Source organism: Spea bombifrons, chromosome 13 (genome assembly GCF_027358695.1).
Source record: "Spea bombifrons isolate aSpeBom1 chromosome 13, aSpeBom1.2.pri, whole genome shotgun sequence".
Lineage (NCBI taxonomy): Eukaryota > Metazoa > Chordata > Amphibia > Anura > Pelobatidae > Spea > Spea bombifrons.
In genome coordinates, this window is record NC_071099.1 from 18,011,860 (window position 1) to 18,025,177 (window position 13,318).

General features: G+C 43.8%; 1 protein-coding gene across 2 annotated transcripts in view; it reads left to right on the top strand.

Annotated features, from left to right (window-relative positions):
- LOC128471661 (rho GTPase-activating protein 39-like) overlaps window positions 1–9,326 on the top strand; it is a 30,630-nt gene extending 21,304 nt beyond the window's left edge. For both annotated transcript variants that reach the window (XM_053453625.1, XM_053453626.1), the window contains 7 exons: window positions 691–1,243; window positions 3,729–3,821; window positions 4,690–4,763; window positions 6,057–6,256; window positions 6,737–6,828; window positions 8,398–8,567; window positions 8,831–9,326. In XM_053453625.1, the coding sequence (XP_053309600.1) occupies window positions 691–1,243; window positions 3,729–3,821; window positions 4,690–4,763; window positions 6,057–6,256; window positions 6,737–6,828; window positions 8,398–8,567; window positions 8,831–9,025 (1,377 nt within the window). In that variant the 3' untranslated portion in view covers window positions 9,026–9,326. The remainder of the gene's footprint in view (window positions 1–690; window positions 1,244–3,728; window positions 3,822–4,689; window positions 4,764–6,056; window positions 6,257–6,736; window positions 6,829–8,397; window positions 8,568–8,830) is intronic.
- The last annotated feature ends 3,992 nt before the right edge of the window (window positions 9,327–13,318 follow it).

Sequence of the window (13,318 nt, forward strand, 5' to 3'; positions counted from 1 at the left end):
GTTGGTGGCCGATAATGCAGGTCCCATATCACTGCCCCATTATTGTTCCTCCAGGGCAGGCGGTGACGTGCATAGTTGTGTTACGCTTGTTATATTAATGCACACAAAAAACACTTACATAATCCTTTAATCTATACGTAGAATAGACCGTGTGTAGATCATTGTTTTTTGTGCATCCAGAAGGGAAATAATGTGCAGCAAAGTACACGGCGGTCAGACCTCCCATCACGCCATTTTTATTTATTGTACCATGGTGGGAGCCCCTTGTGTTTTACATTTTCTATTGTTTTACATTTTCTATACTTTAATTGATCACCCAGCGGTTAGATTATATTCTCCCTCCTGTATCTGAACAGCTTCTATTTCTAGATACGCACCAGCACTCCGCCTTTTATTCCTTTCTTCCTCGCTCAGACGCGTCGTGTTATCCTCTGAAGATTAGAAAGGATTTTTGGGGATATTTACAACTGTTTCTGAAGTTAAGAATAATGAGCGTTGTATTGTTCTCTGGATGTAGGTGTTGGTTTGACTACCATTTATCGCTTCCATAAAGCATGATAAAACGTCACAGGGCTCAGCGATACGCTATCAGATACCGGCTACGTGATCTTTGAGGACAAAAGTTTCCATTTGTTAAAATCTTAGTGATACTTTGTGGTGATATACTGACCCGGTGCTCTCTTCTTGCAGAGTGGAACTTTGGAAGCTAACCCAACGTGCGAGAGCCGGGCCCAGACGGGATTTGGACCTGGATACCAATTTCCATATACTACTTTACGGAAACCCCTATCTCAGACTAGCATGGTGGACTGGGCTTCAAAGAACCTTAATATGCACACTCAAGGCATTTTCCGTAGGAGGATTTCCATCTCGAACATGCTCTCGTGGAACGGAGGCTCCATCAAGAAGCCCATGCTGATAACAAGCAACCGTGTCATCAAGAAGGAAGCCTGTGAGATGTTTAAGATGGTGCAGGTCTACATGGGTGATCGCCAGGCAAGGACTGACAGGAACCAGGTGGCGCTGGTCCTGGTGACCAAATGTTGGAGCTTGCAAGGGTTGAGGGATGAACTCTATATGCAGCTGGTGAGACAGACCACCAATAACATGTCCTACCGGAGTTTGTCCTTGGGATGGGAACTCATAGCCATAAGCTTGGGCTTCTTCTCTCCATCGCCTAAATTTCAGTCGTATTTGGAAGGATATATCTACAAACACCTGGACGAAGTCAGCGATCTTAACAGTAAGTTTTCCGTTTGTAGAGACTTTACCCCCAGGCATTGTGTAGTTATTTATGTTGTTAGGTTTGTGTACTTCAACCTGGACCTCACAGCGCACACTCCTGTGTTCTATAATTCCCAGAATGTTTCTTGTTTGTGTCTTACTGTTTGTGGTTATCGGGCCTTTATCTTGGGCCTTGTTTTATATCCCCCTTATTGTTACATCTTGAGTCTCTCTCTGCAAGTTTATAGTGTCCCCTCTCCTGAGTGCACCTCGTTCACCCATGATGGTGCCAGCAGCACTTAGACGCAGTTGAGTTGCCTATTTGCCCACCTCGAAAGCCCCATGCGGCCGCACTGATGCGGTCAAACGTCAGGGTGCATCCCCCATGGCCGCAGAATGTTCTTACAGGATGAGGGTCTGTCCGGGAAGACATGCGCTAAAATGAACGACGCTTTCATATAAATTGTTTCCTGTACGAGTGTAAGAAGCCGTTCCGAATGCCAGCAGGATGTTAGAAGTTGCGTTATCAGGTAAAGCGGAGGGGGTCGTTCCACGGGTCGGCCCTTTCCTGGACTACTCGGTATGCCATCTGAAGAAGAAAATATCAGAAAGCGTAGCAACATGTCCAGCTCAGGGAAATCAGGAGCGGGGGTATGCCGGAATCATTCAAATACACGAAGGGGAGCAACGGAGCGTAGGAGAGACGGAGAAAGGGACGAGACGTCACAGATCTACCGGCTCCAATGTAGTATGCAAAGTATTGCTTCCCAGAGAGGGTGGTAGATAAACAAATAAGGCACGTTTTTCATGCACATATTCAAGAATAATATTAAAAAAAGGTGATGCGTATTTTAGATTAAAATTTTAACATTTTGACAAACTTCAAAAATTGTTCACAAACTTACATAGATAGTTTGAAACAAGTCTTGCTATATAGTTATATCAAATATATATACATTTGGCGTAATTGCCCATAAACCCAAATATTTCCCGCGCTGCACTTATTTCCCCGCACGCGGCAGCGGGGTATTCTGAGATATATTTCATGTGTAGACGGCAGGCGGTATAATCTGCTCGCGCTCTGTAATCAGGGGGTGTCTGATCAGGGTCAGAACGCGTCTCCTGCCATCTATAAACACGGTAATTATACGCCTGCGCGTCTGTCACTTTCTGTATATATTTACTGCATAAATTACGGTGCGGTGTACTTCCGTGTCTTAATAGTTTCCAACAGCCCTGAATTTTCTGGAACAGTCACAGTAACTGGACGGATGTCTGGGAACTCCCGCAGAATGTGCTTTGTTGGTGGGGGACACTGCAATATTGTTCTTGTTTTGTAATCTTCCGCGTGTTCGCTGAGTGCTAGGTACGCCTTTGTATGTGTCAAAGGGGTTCTAGGTTCAGCTGAGTCTAGAACCACTTGATGTGATACAGCTGATACATTTTATATAACGTTGTGACCTATTTAGGTCTGCGTATGTAATTTAATTTCACAGTAATGTGATAACCAGCAAAGCTTCTGAGCTCCTAGAAAAGAGGATTGGGTGCCAAAGGAGTTACTTGGGGTTCATCTGCTGGGAGGCTGTTCCATTAATCTACCACCTTCTCAATCCTAACCTGAAAACTTCAGTTTTATTCAGCACTTTAATTACCTATGTGTTATGTCCAAATACCCCCAACCCCCACCCATAATGTACCCCCACCCCCCACCCACAATGTATTGAAACAGTTTAAAAAAAATAGTTTTAAGTTTATTTTTCCTGGGGTTTCTGATGCAAAAGAGCCGCCGGTAACAGCCTTGAGTTTTGTGTCGGGCGAGCGTGGAAGGGAGGAGCGGATCCAGCCGTTCACAGCGAGATAACACGGCGGGGAAACAGACGGGACGGATAAGGGACAATGCTGCGCATGAATTCCGTTATTAAAGGGGCCGCTGATAGCCCAAACCCCGGGCTGTTTGAAGCCGGCAAAATAAGCAGACTTGTTTATTTTACTTCTGTTCAGCGGGAACGCGGTCCCAAGTTCTGTTTATGATCTCCACTCAAAAGAGAGATTTCTGTCGCTTTCCCCAAATATTACGTTTTGTAGACCAGTAAACTAAATGAACAAACAAAACCAATAACGCAATAATTCAGCGCATGCCCAACAAATACCATTCAAAACCCCCATCTAGGGCATAAATATTGGGGATTCCATCGCATTCATTTTTTTTTTCAAGAAAAGATCTTATTTTCTTAAATAAATGTAACGCTAAAAGCAGTGAAGGTGAGGGGAAGCTGGTTTACTGCTGACCATGCGCAGGGGGTGGAAGACAGTCATGGCAGTCGCCCAGCTGGACAGTCATTCCGGGGTCGAGATTGTCCTGACCGACAACACAAGAGTGCCTGCATCTTTGTACTTTGCACACAAGGGTTCTTTGTGGAAGGGTTTATTAGCGAGAAAGCGAGGGGCTTCCACGGATGAACGGCCTCCGGGATAAACTCTTGTTGTTGTTGTTCGTTTTTCAGTTACCCAGCGGATCGAGGAGTTTCAAGAAATGAAGAACAAGAAGAATTCCAAATCCCGCAAAAAGAGGAAGCAGAATGGGGATGAAGATGAAGGTAAATCCAACCGCAACGACGGCATCCCTCCTAGAAAGATAAGCAGGGTTTATTATAAGACGGGTCAGGCTCCCATTTAACTGTAATTTATCAGATTATAACCCAAAAACTCTCTGCTGCTCTTTCTATCGTTATCCGTGGAGAGGCGCTCTCTGCCATGGGCATGATATATAGCCCCTCGATACTTTGTGTGCCATTTTATTCTCTTGTATATAGAAGCTGGTTTGCGGGTCTCGTGACTTGGTTTCGGGGGTTTTGTTCCCGGGGGGATGCCGTAGCCTGCTTTACGCACATCTGTCTTCTTTCAAACCTCGTTCCCCCCCCTTTGGGGCATATTTGTGTTTATTTTTCCCTAAAATAAATCTACAGAGCAGTGATGTCAGGCTTGTGGTTTCTTACCCCCCGCGTGTCCCGGCACAGCACGGTCTGGAGGATATTAAGCAAAATAATTCTCATCACTGAACCGATATTGAGAAAAGAACGCAGGCAGTGAAATTGTCTTCTATATTGTTTTGGTGAAATTGTATATTTTATGACGTATTACTGCAGGAAAACCTTGTTTATCTGTCCGCTAGGAGCATTTTATACCTGCATGCCACCCACCGTACCCCCAAACGATTCTTTAATCACGTTACAGGTTTCCTCATTATTGCTGGGAATGTTTAATTGTCACGTGACACGAAGGCAGGCACTCATGGGTCGTTGCCATACTGCATGGATTTTAATGGAATTTAAACCTTAAAGTCTTGTTTGCAGTTAGAATTGGCGGATGGTACATAACGTCCATGACCCCGCGTTGGATCTTATTGTCTATTGAGCCTTGGACGCCGCTGAAGCCCGGATCTAATGCCGCTTTATTTTTTTTTAGGTTTAGCCATCAGCACCTATGCCAAGTACTGCTACCGCAAGCTGCAAAAAGTTGCAATTACCGGAGGAAAGAAGGTAAATAAACCAAATAAAAAAAAACCCACGTATACGCTCTGTGTGTGTAATAAGTGACCGCGTCGGCTGCCGGCGGGTTAAACAGAGAGAACCGAACGATGCCCCCAACGTTTCATTCATTAATTCATGAAGGCGGTTAATGTTCAGGGAGGTGAAGTTTTCTTCGCCTTTCTTTGCGAAGCTCGGACGGATTCTCTGGCCCCCGCGCAAGCTGCGGGTTTCGTTCATTTGATTTATTTACTTTGGATTTGGTTGTGGATTTTAACATCCCCATGTAAGGACTCGCCATTAACTCTCAGCAGGGGAGCGCCGGCGGCCGTGCCTCGACGGCCAAACATCTGACAGATCCACCATCGCAAAGGAAGAACGTACGCGCGCTCTAAATATTCTATCCCACCCGCACTCTAAATGTTCGAACCCACCCGCGCTCTAAATGCTCTAACCCACCCGCGCTCTAAATATTCTAACCCAAGCGCGCTCTAAATATTCTAACCCAAGCGCGCTCTAAATACTCTAACCCACCCGCGCTCTAAATACTCTAACCCACCCGCGCTCTAAATACTCTAACCCACCCGCGCTCTAAATACTCTAACCCACCCGCGCTCTAAATACTCTAACCCACCCGCGCTCTACTCTAACCCACCCGTGCTCTAAATACTCTAACCCACCCGCGCTCTAAATACTCTAACCCACCCGCGCTCTAAATACTCTTACCCACCCGCGCTCTAAATATTCTATCCCACCCGCACTCTAAATGTTCGAACCCACCCGCGCTCTAAATGCTCTAACCCACCCGCGCTCTAAATATTCTAACCCAAGCGCGCTCTAAATATTCTAACCCAAGCGCGCTCTGAATACTCTAACCCACCCGCGCTCTTTTAGTTTTAAAAGTCGCCATCTATTTTCAAAGATGCCCGTACTCCGCGTTCACAGAGATTACCAGGGACTTCCGCAGACACCGGTGCACATGTATGGAGAATTTGTTTTACGAGACTATTATTCTTGTTATGTGGAGCAAACTCCATGGGGCTCCTACGATATAGGACAAGGGTGTCCAACCTGCGGCCCTCCAGCTGCTGCAGGACTACATCTCCCATAATGCTCTTTCAGCTAAGGGGCTGGCTGAGGAGGATGGGAGATGTAGTCCTGCAGTAGCTGGAGGGCCGCAGGTTGGACAGCCTTCATATAGGAGAATACGGAATTGACACAAATGTATATTTAAATAGAATTAACGCGTGTTACAGCCTAGGAGAAGAGGGCTTATGGTCATTGCAATTCAATTCTCTGTTACAGGGCCTCAGGAAGCCAACACTCGAGGAGATCGATCAAGCCCGGCAGGCCATTGTGACTCCATCGCTGTTTGGGAGTTCTCTGGAGGAGATCATGGAGCGCCAACGGGACGTTTATCCTGACCGAAGACTGCCCTGGGTGCAGACCCAGCTCTCCCATCAAGTGCTGGCCTTGGGAGGCGAGAAGACGGAAGGGATATTCAGGTGATTAATTCACCAGCAAACGCTTCCACTTATTTATAGAGCCGGCAGATTTTGTAGCGCCAGCACTTACCACGCGCAGGGGCAACCTGGCAGCACATTGCACGTGGAAGGGGTTATGCCCACACGGCTTTTGTGGAACCAACAAGTTCCGTGGTCCTCGTTCACCAAAAGCGAGTGCCATATGAGTGGTTATTCAGCAACAACCGGCTCGTTAAGTATCCTAAGCAGATTGTACATTAATTTATTTACATCTCTGCTGATTTATGTTTATACAGCTAGACCTGAGAAGTGTTATTTGTTAGTATTAAATAAGTGACTTTCTTTAACACAGAATGGAGTCCTCATCACGGAATTCTTAGACTTTGAAACATTTTTGCACTTGACTTTAGCACCGTAACGCTGATGTTGCCAGAGGGGCTAGAAAGAAAGTGCAATGAATGACTGGGCTGTGTTGGTCTGTAACATTTATCTTCTATGCAGGGTCCCTGGAGATATCGACGAGGTGAATGCCCTTAAAGTGCAAGTGGAACAGTGGAGAATACCAGAGAACCTCTCCGACCCAACTATTCCAGGTATAACCGTGCGGCTGTCTTTAAAATCTATCATTATCTCTGTCTCTGTGTCTCTCTGTCTGTCTCTGTGTCTCTCTCTATCTATCTATCTATCTATCTGCATCACTGAGATTTTACTGTGGCCGCGCGTAATGAAGCAGCCCCCCAAACTACTGACACACACGCGTTTCAACGTCTTGCCTTCACTCTACATTATGATGGGCCAACCCCAGCGAGCTTCTTGTCTGACCCTGTATGATGTATACTTAAAACCGTGAGATGTTTTTGGTCTCTTCACCCATTGAACTTCTAACTGGAGGAGCCGGCCTGTGTTGGTGATCACGGCCTGGATTTTATGTAAGAAATGAAGCCGCTGCATAGGGCTGACTCTTATATCATCAAGCGCATGCAGAAGAAAGCCCCAGAGACGTAGCGCACCCTGGGTACTTAAACCCAAGGGGAACCGACAAGCACAAAAACCATGGCAACCATTCTCTTTATTCAGACGCGTTTTTATAATGGTTATAGCGCGGCCGGCGGAAGTTCCTGCTCTCAGCTTTGTGCCCGGTTACTGAGCTGTGAAATGGTTGAAGTTTGCGCTGGGTGTAACGTTATTAAATAGCTTAAGCTTTGAGGAATTTATCCACGCAACAGGCAGAGCTTTATATGTGAGACAGCTGAGCTTTCAGAGTTGGGTCAATCAAACCCTTTTTTACCAAACAAATATGAGATGCATGACCAAAAACCTACAACCTCTTCGTAGCCAGTCCTATGGTGCCTTTCGCTTGGAAACAGACGACCCTAGGCGTATATTTCAGCCTCCATTGGCCTCGTCCGTGGGGCATGTTGGTATGTTGGAGCAAGGAGGTCCATGTCTGGATCGCCTTTACATTTTACAAGACACTTTCTTTGCCAGGGACAGCCACACAAATTGTTACTCACTGAGTGCGGGTAACTGAGTGGAGTGCGGTGGGATTGGGGGAATCTAAGGGCGATGGCCATTTGTTACCAAACAGGTTACTGAATGTAGAGGCCACTTTTCGTGAAGCACACTTGGATTTATGGGACTTTACAAGTCAACGTGGAAAGCAAATAATGACATTTACCAAGGCTCGGTGTCTGATTAAAGTGCCTCCGTCTGTAAACAGAGCGTTTCTGTATGTACATAATGGAAACGGTAACCTATTGATATTGTCAGACTTATCTCTAACAATCCATTCCAAATAATGACTTCCCTAATAATGGAAGCGTTTATTCGCTGATCTGCCGTAATAAGCGCGATAAAATGTTCCAGGAAAAAAAATGCCAGCCGCCTGCGCCGGTTGTGAAACAGGATGGTCCGGAATGATTGTCACCTTGGCGGCTCCTAAACACCTCTAATAATAGACGGGTGAGGAGCTGCCAAGAGCTAGCAGGTAGTTCAGCCACCCAGGGTGTTAGATAAGCATTCAGTCTTAAAAGGTGGGGAACGAGTGTATTGAATCAATTTGTTAAATGAAACGAAACAAAATCACTCGAGAAAATAGTTTCCCGCGCTGTAGCGAGGGCGCTCTGATGCTGTATAACGGAGCCGTCTCTTTCTCCTCCTAGCATCTCTCCTGAAGTTGTGGTATCGAGAGCTTGAGGAACCCCTGATCCCGCAGCAGTTTTACAAGCAGTGCATCAGTAACTACGAAAACCCCGATGCAGCGGTCGCTGTGGTCCAGCAGCTTCCAGAGCTCAACAGACTGGTCCTGTGTTATCTCATCCATTTCCTTCAGGTAGGACAACCGTTTCATGCTGGTTCCTGCTTTCCGTTAAACAGTCGTTGGGCAACAACGATCCTCTAGCTAGTGGGGTAAAATCGTAAATAGAGGTCACGTAGGAGGCAGTTTGTGACCGGACTCTGAGTTACAAGTGGCCCACATGATGAGATGGATGTCCAGCGTGTCTCTTGAGTTCCACCAACGGATCCAACCATTTCTGCATTTATACCTCCAGCTGATTCTATAAATGTATTTAATTTATTTCTCGTTTCCCCTAGATTTTCTCCCAGCCATCCAAAGTGGGCACAACAAAGATGGATGTCAACAATCTGGCCATGGTAATGGCTCCCAATTGTTTGCGGTGCCAGTCAGATGACCCCAGGATCATATTCGAGAACACCCGCAAGGAGATGTCCTTTCTGCGGATGCTGATCGTCCATTTGGACACCAGCTTTGTCAGGGGTTTACTTTGAAGCTGGAGCCCGTTGATGTCTCGGATCTGATTCTTGTTTCATGTACATAATCCATATTTCTCACAAGTGTATAGCCATGGTTCTTTAATTTAAAGCTTTGTCAGAAGTAATCGGGCACTTTGTTCTGTTTTAGATAAGGTTCTGTTACATGTTTCCGAAATCCGTGTGAATTACAGCAGGCTCCAGATTCGAGTCTGGTTTTCCGCAATGTGAAAAAAAAATATTTCTTATTCTGTCCATCAAGAATCTGGTATCAGGAGTTTTACTTTGCAAACAAAGCAGTGAATCTCCAGCTTCTGCGGCAGATAAACCCCTGGCTGGATTTGGAGAAACACAATTCCTTTTTAAAATATTTTTTATTCGCCCGGAGGAATTGCTCCTCCGTATATTTTCATTTTATTTAACTAGAATTGTTACTTTTTGATAGTATCGTGAGGCTAATGTGATTGCCCACAAACAATACATCTATCCACCTGAGAGAGAATACTTTGTAACCTAATAACTGAAACATATTTCTGTGTCTTGGCAAGCAATTTACTGCCGTTTACTGTAAAGATTCTCATTTTAACCTTTTATGATCCAATGTCACTTAGGAGCATGTGGCAGTCAGCAAATGTGAATTGTATTGCTATATATATATATATATATATATATATATATATATATATATATATATATATATATATATATTCTAAAGATCCCCGCTGCAGTGAAATTACCCGTGTAATAAGGCCCTGCATCCAGCTACAATTAACAAAAAAATGACAAAACACTAATTGAATTTGTAAGTGTGCGGTCGTCTATTTATTTATTTTTTTTAATGCTTGACCCCTCTTGAAAACATATTTAAAAATCCATGTTAAAAATGTGGTTGTGTTTAGGTCAATAGGATATTGAGTTTGTTTTATAATATCCCTGGTTACTAATATTCTGAATCTCACCAAAATCTCACAAAAAAGAAGTAATTAAGTGCTCTGTCCGCAGCACTTTCATTAAGATAAATTGTATTTAATATATTTGTGTATATTTATGGCATTGATCCAGTAAGTGTGTGGCTGGATGTATATACCTGTGTGGCTATGCGTGTTTGAATTTGCGTGTGTGTATATAAGTAAAGCGAGATATACATGTATATATACACATGCATGTGGTATATGTAAATATTTGGCACATACACAATCTTGTGATAAAGGGCTCAGCGTGCCTTACGTACAGAGCTGTATTTTTTCCACTTTGCTACCACGGGAAATAGTTTTTTTGTGTATTCTCTTTGTGTTCTATGCTAGCAGGAAGAACATTATAGTTTTACTTGGCCCTCTAGAACTTAATTAGTTAAATGTCCGTTGAAATGGACGCTGCATGTACATTAGGTTGACATGATGGTCACCCTCGTTAAAAAGGGAGCCAAACAGTAGCTCTCCACCTCCGCAGCCCAGTGGTGAATGGTCAGCCGTAGGTTTGCCAAGCGTCATGGCGGTTATATGTCAGCTGGGCAGCTAGCCAATGGCTACCTCTCCATTCCCATGTACATAAAGTCATGGGGTAGATTGCCAAGTCTTCTGCCGAGGTGCTCATCACATTTCATGACAAAGCGCAGAATGACTTCTTCACTGTATGGGGATGAACCACTAGTCCGAGTTACACAAAGTAACACCACTGCTATACTGAACCCAACTTCCACGTTACCTTTGTGAATAGCCGTTATCTACCTGATCGGTGGAAACGTAAGCCAAGTAGTAGTATGGAAAACGTATCCATAGAAATACAAACTGTTGGATTCCGTATATTCATAAATAGCTGGCGGCTGTTAATCAAAAGGGGTCTTGGTAATTTGATTTTAACACGGATCACACGCCTACCCACTTCACGTCAAAGTGGATCATTTCCAAGCCCAACACTTGTATTTTGGGGTTCAGTCATACCCCGGTTTGGAGCGCGGCCGATTGGGAGCGGAAACGTTCTTCTGACCGACTCCTGGCGCATTTCCCAGGATCTTCTGTTTCCCCGAATCCCAGTACCTGCTTATTAAGTTATTCTTTCTTGTTGTTATAACTGTGATCGTTAAATGTTTTTACCGTAGGGCCGCAAGTGACACCGGAAAGCACCTGCTAATGACACGTGTGTATATTCCTAAATGTCTCACTGACCTGCGTGAATGATTATTATATTCTGCATGGGTTAAGAGATGAATAAAGAAAATGCTAGAGTAAATATGACCTTTGTTTGCTGTGGATGGATTGCTTTAGTTGTGAAAGACCTTCGAGGGAAGATTGATGACTTAGAAATGGCTTTTGTGCGCAGTAAGAACCCACGACTATCTTTTTATACCAAGATGTATAAATTACTGTATATAGAATATTAAGTCTATTGATTTTTTATTTTTTTCCCCTTTTTTTTTTCCGTGTCTCGACTGCCACCTTTAGTTAATGTTTAGACCAGCCAAGTGGCAATTCAGCTGCCTTTGCCTCTGTCTCGGCAGCAATGGTGTAAATAATTAAGAAATAACGCCACGTTTTCACATAACGCAGACAGATTGCCCTTAATTCCGAACAGCCTTTCATTGTTGCCTGTTTACAACGTTTGTGCCATTTGGTAAAGTTACTGTACAATATATTTTGGGATTTTAAAGATGATTTGTGCGTTTCTCTAGAGGGCTTTAGCATTTTTTTGATCCTGTTCTTCATGTAAATTACACTGGACCTTTAATTCCGTTGTTTGACGATTACATTGCTGGCGCTTCTGCTTTTGTATTTTGTTCAAATAAAAAAAACTAAACACTTTGCTGCATACGTATACCGCGTCACCTTCATTCTTATTATTCCCATGCCAGGGAAAATGTTTTTTTGGGGACTTGTGCCATTATTGTTCCAAAAAAGCTAGAGGATGCCGTGTTTTTGTGTATGCTTCTTTAATAAACATACTTCTTAGGTTTGTAATAATCAAGGCTCTAAATATTAACATTTTTGCCCAAATTAGTACTTTTAATGTGACCTATTCAGATGTTTAATTATGCCTAAGAATGCAGTTATTGTTACCGAAATCATTCCAAGCTGTTTGTTTTATTTTCGAGTTCAGTTGCAAAGCTTGGAATGAAAAACGATGTAAAAATAGAGGCAAATAATGAATGGAACGCACACTCCGTGTCTGACTCCACGCACCGATCACTTGGATTTACACGTTTAGTATTACTATGTACATGTTGAGCCTTTTGCTTTATCTTTTACATGTTCTCCATCAGCACCTCCAAAACATCAAAAGGAGACATTTATTTTGGGTGGAAGTAGTGGTTTATAGTCACTAGCACTGCATAGCTCTCAACATTTCAGGTGGCCAGAGCTGGGCACTGAGACAGAAGCCAGGATATGATGTCATTTTACAAACTCGAAAAGTTACTCTGTGGCGACAGCACAGACCATCTTGGTTAAAGTGTACATCTAAAAAGTGGACCCAAGCAGCTCTGTCCTTTTTTCTCCTCCGATATTCCTTTTTAGCAAGACTTCAGAATGTTTGGTATGAATACATTATACATTGTTTTATATAAAGCCATCATATTCCATAGCGCTGTACAATTGGTTCTATATACACTAGGGTATTCAGGCTGAAGGCCACCTTAGCACCCCAGCCACCCCTAGCACTCACCTAAGAGGCCGTCGTCCTCTCTGCTGAGTGGCAGGATACAATGTCATATCCTGCCACTTAAGGTCATGCAGTGGGGATAAGACGTGTTATTAAGGCTTTGTGTACAATCTCTGATCTCTCCAACTGGATCACTGGAGTAAACAGTGCACCCGGGGCCTGATCTCCTGTTAGGACCGCAACTTTGTCTGGACTTCGTCTGGATATGAAGCACACAAAATGGTCCAAGTGGTCACCTTAACATGTTTCTGGTGTGATCTATTTCTTTGATACTGAGCTTTATTCTTTCTATTTGATTTGCTTGCGTTTTGCATGCGCATGTTCATCGGACAGCTTCAAAATCTGAATGCAAATGAGAACTTTTGCATGTTTGTGGAGCACAAAGAGACATCGCTGCCTGATCTGTATCGAGACCTGAGGTTTTCAGAAAACAAGAGCTCCCTCTGCTGGCCACATGGCAAATGACACGCTTGTTACGACTACTGTTCACAAAGGGTCAAATAAATGTACAAATGTTGAATTTTTGCTAAATTCCATTCAAGTAAATTCCATTCTTTCCCGTATTTAATAGGACAGTTTAATGTCCCTGACACCCCCAATAATACTAATGAAAAAGGACTTTTAGGCATATAAAATGGATCTTTTAGTAGCTGCTTA